This window comes from Pteropus alecto, unplaced genomic scaffold, assembly GCF_000325575.1.
Source record: "Pteropus alecto unplaced genomic scaffold, ASM32557v1 scaffold5, whole genome shotgun sequence".
Classification (NCBI taxonomy): domain Eukaryota; kingdom Metazoa; phylum Chordata; class Mammalia; order Chiroptera; family Pteropodidae; genus Pteropus; species Pteropus alecto.
In genome coordinates this window covers 10,102,616-10,109,355 of record NW_006441953.1, presented here as the reverse complement: position 1 = coordinate 10,109,355, position 6,740 = coordinate 10,102,616, and the positions used below count along the sequence as shown (strand labels likewise).

Below are 6,740 nucleotides of genomic sequence, written 5' to 3'. Positions count from 1 at the left end.
GAATGATGTGATAAATACACACCACGCTTTCACTTCGTATACCCAAAAACTCACTCAAGCAATAGACTTTCCATCTTATCCTTAAGTAGATACTAACTAAAGGGGACCTCTTTACAGTTAGCAGAACCAGTAGTAACTTTGTCTGTCAGTTTTCTAGATTCTTTCTGCATGTAGATAGGATGAATGGTGGACGTGGGCAAATTCAAAGCACATACAATGTCTCTATGTCATTCTCCTTGGTCGAAACGTTTAATCACATTGTTTTAAGCTAAGCCTAACACCCTATGAGCTCTCTTAGGACACATCTTGCTAAGGGATGAACGAAATAAACCGAGATGAAGCAAAGATGCTCACAGACACAGTTCAAAGCTATTGGGCTTGATGCTGAGATGCTGAGTGTATTTCCTGGGAAAGGAGCTTGGCGGCCTCTCTCGCTGCTGGAGTTGCTGCCACCTCTGTAAGGGCTGCTACCAAACAAACGCTAATCGCTATTTTCACTTTTCGCCTTTTTTCATAAAAGTGAAAATCCTCCCCCATTTCTTTTCAGTTAGCAAAACCTGGTACTAATGTAGGTATTTCATAACACACACTTTGGAAAAGCGGAAGGTACCCGTACCTAAAATAGTTGTTAAGAATATGAAGCTGATTGCACATCCTATCAGCAGGGCCAGCTTCCCCTCTTTGCCCTCTGGGTCGCTGTAGGTGGAATGCACGTCCTGTTTTTGAATGCTATTGGCAACTCGGGTGGTTTTTCTTTTCCTGGAAAGACAGCCTTGTAATTCTTTAGGGAAGGAAAGTGTTTCCATTTCTGATAACTTAGTAACTTGGAGTGTGTAGAAATGGTTTAGAGGCACAGCTGGTAATGAATTGTTCCATAAAACGTTCCCTTTGAAGAAATGAAAACCCGATTTCCACAAAATGTTGTATCTGTAGAGGGATAGTACCTCCCTGGTTGGAGGTGAGGGAATGTTGTCCTTTTTATTTTTTGATCACTCCCACTTTTCTTGTTCTTTCCTCTCTCGATTTCTTCTTTGGTTTGAGAGAGGCCCCAGAGGGAACTTCCCACCAGCTAAAAGCACCGGAGCTCTTTGGTCTGAGTCCCCCAAGGGTGAGGGAGCGAGGTACCTGGCAGGTGCTCTGTTCCCACTGGACCTTCATCCCTGTTCCTTTAGCTGCTGTCAGCTTTGGTCACTCCCACAGCTGATTCTCACTTCTGCTGCTCTCTTGACTTTTCATTCTTATCTCTCTGCCTTCTTTAGTTTCTCTCAGGCTATTGGTCTTTTATAGATCTCGAAGGCCAGGTAGGATTTTCCAAATCTACACTGAGGATCACCACATATTGGCTGTGACCTGAAAGTCTTTGCTTTCTCATTCACTTGACAAATACTAATCGTTTTATGTTCCAGACCTCAGCTCCTCTTTGGGGGCTGCTGACACTCTGATTGGTCAGATTGTGCTCTGTGATCAGTGACTATTGCTTTTAACCAAAAAGGTGAGCTTTTACTTGATTCTTCTTGAATCTGGAACGATCTGGAAATGTGGGCTGAATTCCAGAAAGCCAAGGTTTTATTGCAATAACATTACAAAGTTTAATTTTGTGGTCACATCTTGCCCACATGTTCATCTCGTGGGATGATTGATGACTGATAGAAATAAAGAACTTACTCTATTGTTCCACTGAATTCTTCATTTAAAATGTCTAATATAGAATTAATATAATTGTCATTTTTCTCTATTCTTAACATTTTCTGCCACTGTTATACAAAGAAAATAGGGCAATGTAAAATGAATTTAAATGATTCATGTGAATGTCTATTTGAAGCAGTTAATGTAATAGAAAAGGCACTAAGTTAATGCTGATTATGCTTTTTAAGCAAGTCTTTTATTAATCTCTGAGGCTTTCCCATCTGTGAAAAGGGATTTTTGATATTTGTCTGCCTCTTGCCGTCATTATAAGATTTAAATGTAACCAGGTTTGTGAAAGCATTGTACAAATTATAAAACATTACAAGTAAGGTTTTGATTTAAATTACATAACCTTATCACTCTCTGGAAAAATTTGAAGATATTAGGGAATAAAATGAACATTTGACTACAAGTAAATGCCAGACAGAGAAAGATGTTTTATATTAATTTAATGTAAAACCACCTCAAAAACCACTTCGTGAGGAAGACCTAGACTGTTTGCCCAAGTGAATAGAGTTGGTGAGTGGTGGTGTGGCTGAGATTCCATTCTGGGTGTCAGACCCCAAAACCTATATGTTCATTTCCTTTCTCCAAAAGTGCTTGCCTTCATAGGAAAGAAAATAATACTTACATTATAAAGGTAAAGACTGTTTTCTTCTACTCAGAGCACTTCTGACATCAACTGTGTGAGTTTTCCATACCAAATGTGTGTCCTACAATTCAGCTCAGTTCTGACACAAACTCCGGGGAGTTATCGCAGACCCTCCAGCTTCAGGGCTCCGTCCCACAATACTGCCCCCATTTCAGATGCCAGTAGAGTCTCAGGTTGTCACCTGTACTTCTGACCAACCAGTGATAAATCTGGGATTACCATGACCACCTTCTTGGGTTTGATAATTTCCTAGAACAGCTCGCAGAACTAAGGAGATCACTTCGCTTACTATTACCAGTTTTATTATACAGAACATAACTCAGAAACAGCCAATGGAAGAGATCACAAGGCAAGGTATGTAGGAAGAGGTGCAGAGAGAGCTTCCACGCCGTTTCCAGGAGCACCACATTCCCAGCACCTCTGTGTGTTCACCAGCCCAGAAGCTTTCTAAACCCTGTTGTTTAGGGTTTTTATGGAGATTCTATTACATAGGCATGATTAACTAAATCCTTGGCCATTGATGATTGAACCTAATCTCCAGCCTAGCTCCCCTCCCTGGAGGTCCAGGGATGGGGCTGAAAGTTCCAACCCTCCAATCATATGGTTGGCTCCCCTGACAACTAGCTCCCATCCTCAAGAGTCATCTCATTAGTGTAAACTCAGTATGGCTGTGAAGAAGTGTTATTAAGAATAGCAAAAGATGCTCCTCACCTTAATCAGAAGTTCTAAGGGTTTTAGAAGTTCCGTGCCAGGAACCAAGGGCTAAATATTTCTATTCTAAAACTATCCTAAACTATTCTAAAACTAAATATGTATTATTATATCTCAATATCACTCATTATAATTAAAAAGAAACTTTACGCTTCGAATGTCAAAAGCATCAAAATATTGAAAAGCATATATCTATATCTATATCTATAGATAGATAGATAGATAGATAGATAGATAGATAGATGTAGATATAGATATATTTCACAAAGTAATATATATATATATATTCTCCTCCAGGTAGAATTATTGTAGATTTTTTCATTTTTCAGATTTTTTATTCTGTTGTTCACATGGCTATATCTGGTGTATACATTTCTGTTTTGCAGAACCCTTTAACTCTAGAGTCAGTGAAACAACTAATTGCAGGAAGTAATAAAGAAGAACTACAAAAATGTTTTGGGGCTCGAATGAAGTTTGGGACAGCTGGCCTCAGAGCTGCTATGGGAGCAGGAATTTCTCATATGAACGATTTAACCATCATCCAGACTACACAGGTACCACATTTTTATATTTCTTAGTTATTCTTAATATACCCATAGTGTTACAAGGTAAACTGTGGCATATTAAAAATTTTAGGAGTTTATTTGAGCAAAAATCTGCTCGAATTGGCAGTACTGAATGAAATGGTTGGGAGCACTCTACTGAAGGGAGCTAGGAAAAAGACTACAGAAAAGAGGCAGAAGCAGAACAAAGAAATTATAGTTTGGCTATAGATCAAGTGGTTGCCTTATTTGGGACTGCCTACTTAGCATTAGGTTTTGATTTCTTAACCCTGAGGCCTTTACAAGCTTCAGTTTTGGCTCACTTAACAGGTTTTAGCTTGCTTACTTAGGCTACTGAAGGCATTAAAACTATCTCAATCTGATGGCCTCCTTGTTTAATTAATTTAACCCCAGGATCCTTTTGTGTTTGACAGGTCTAATTTGTTTTAAATATGGCCAGGTCTTGAGGGTTTGCCTAGGCACAGAGAGTCACACATTTATTCCATAAAGTAAGGCTCGCACAGTTGGTTGAAGCCATAGTTGTTTCAAAACTCATACAGCCATTTATTCTTTCATTCATTTAACAGAGGGTTATTGAGTGCTTATGTGCCAAGCATTGGGTATATAATAATGACTAAAACAGAGAGATATCCTGATGGAGCTTTCATTCCAGTACAAATCTACCAACTAAGCTGACTGATTTTTATGATGGTCTTGTAATATTTGTTCTGGCTGTACAGCTGCAAGAATTTAAAAAGTTTTTCTTACTGCCGGAGTAACCAAGAGCCAATTCGGTTTAGTTTCATTGTATAGTATAGGTGGAAATTATTGCTGAGTTCCCTTGCCTTCATTTATAAATTTTACTCTCAGAGTATAGACACAACTTTAGAAATAGAGATGAAGCCTTTGCCACTGAGTATGGAGAGTTCCATTTACAATGGAAATGAAGAATAGATTATTCCGTTTCTCCAACTACTTGGACTTGTTAAGAATGAAGGTCACTTTAATTCTAGAAAAGAAAAGGCTAGAAAAATTGACTAATGGTGATTACGTGTACCTCACATGTACCTTTCGTAAAAGGGAGTTGGGCACGTTCTAGCAAAACCCTAAGAAGGCAGGAAAACCTTGCCTGAGAATACAGAGTTGCCATGGGAACCCCTGGCCACAAATACTTGTTCAGCAGTAGGGCTCCCTGACATCTTTGCGGGCAGGCTAGGAATGGAGCGAGCCTGGGAATCCTGTTCTACTTGATGATAACACGGAATTGTGCTGCTGATGAAGGTCACCTTCTGCTCTGTTTACTAGGGCTGTAGCACAAATCACCCAAAACACTGATGTTAAACAGTTAATTTTGCTCACAGATCTGTAATGTGAATGGAGCTCAGTGGGGACAGTTAATCTCAGTTACACATGGCATCACCTGGGCAGCTAGGAACCTGGAATCGTCTGAAAGCCCCCTCACTCATACATCTGCAGTTATTGCTGGCTTTGCCTGACACCTTAGCTGGGCCTGGACCACTCACTACATGTGGCCTGGGATATAGCAAGCAGAGAGAGTGTGTGTGCCAGGTGGAGGCTGTATTGACTTTTATAATCTCACCTTGAAAGTCAGCCCAAATCACTTCCACCATACCCTATTTGTTAAAAGTGAGTCAGTATTTAAGGAGATGACATGTAGACAGCCACCTCTCAATGGAGGAATGTCAATGTCACATGAGAGGAGCGTGTGGGATGGGATATATTGGCATGGCCATCTTTGGAAAATCCTATTGGTCACTCCTCCAGTTAGGCCTAATTTGGGGGAATTCTAAGGGATTGAACCTACAACCTTTTCTCCTATATTCATCTACATCTAGTTTCTAGGAATGCTGAAACCTTTCCCTAGAAAAGTCTTAGGACTTACCTCATACCTCTCTCCCCCAGGGAAATAGGTCTCTTCTGGGAGTAGACCCTGTAATAGCTAAGAATCCTACTAAACTAAGATGAGTAGATCTTAAGATCCCTTAAAGGTATCTAGTTCAATCCCTTGGGATAATTTCCCCTGTGTTCCCCACCACTCCAAAGTGGTCGTCCAGCCTACGCTGAAACACTGAAACAACAGGAATCGAGGAGGCCAAGAGTTAAGGCAATGTTATGAGAGTAGCAGGTGCATTTTTAAAATCTTAGGAGTGGTTTCCAAATTAGAGGAAAAAGATTCCCAGACAAACCCCCCCCAGGTTCCACTCCCAGCCTTGGCTAGCGTGGTGACAGAATGTGCTGGCTTTCACTATGGCCTCGGCACCCTGCCCGCTGGTCTCCAATGTGTACTGTCATCCTAATGGTGCCCCCAAAAGCCATCTGGTTGGATTTAAGGAGCAGATATATGTGAGTCTAGAACACCCCAGTGGGAATCAGGGTAGAGATCAGTGAGAAACTTTTATATTGTTTCCCTCATCGGTAGAGGTTATAATTTCCTCTTAGGTTACGTAACCAAGCCACGAAACGTCAATGATGGAGAACCCATTGTCTTCTGAAATAGCCTATCTATCTTTGGATTGTTCTCATTAAAAAATAGTTTCTGAAGGAAACTGGACTCTGGATGGTAATCACACAATAGAATATATAGATGTCAAATTATAATGTACACCTGAAAATTATATGATTGTATTAACCAATGTTACCTCAATAAACTTAAAAAAATGCTTTCATTATTTTGAGTCAAAATCTATCTTTCTGTAGCTTTTACATATTGGTCATAGTTTGACCTTTGAAGCCATACAAAGTTTATTTCTTATGTCCTAAGATAACATTTCAATTCGGAAAAGCCTTCTTCATCCCACACTGAGTCTTCCCTATAGAATAAGCATCGCCCTTTCCCTTAGCCATTCTCTCAGGTCCTCAGCCTCAGCAATTTGGAGATATGAGATTTTGGACTAAAAGCTGAATGCTTTTTGCCCCTTGAGCTTTAAGGCCACAAGATAGGAGTCAACCAGGGAGAGAGAGAAGGTTACAAGCATCTCAGTGCTTTCTGGGGAACCCACGAAACCAATACACATGTGTCCTTATTTCTTTGTATCACTCAACCTCAGAAGATATGCCCAACACAATGTTTTTGTTCAGGAAATACCAAAGGCATTCTGAACCAGCACAGCTCTGGCAACGAAGCTATG

General features: G+C 40.2%; 1 protein-coding gene across 1 annotated transcript in view; it reads left to right on the top strand.

Moving 5' to 3' along the window:
* PGM2 (phosphoglucomutase 2) overlaps positions 1-6,740 on the top strand; it is a 29,583-nt gene that overhangs the window by 1,505 nt on the left and 21,338 nt on the right. The window contains exon 2 of the mRNA XM_006918939.3: positions 3,436-3,603. Coding sequence (XP_006919001.1) covers positions 3,436-3,603 — 168 coding nt within the window. The remainder of the gene's footprint in view (positions 1-3,435; positions 3,604-6,740) is intronic.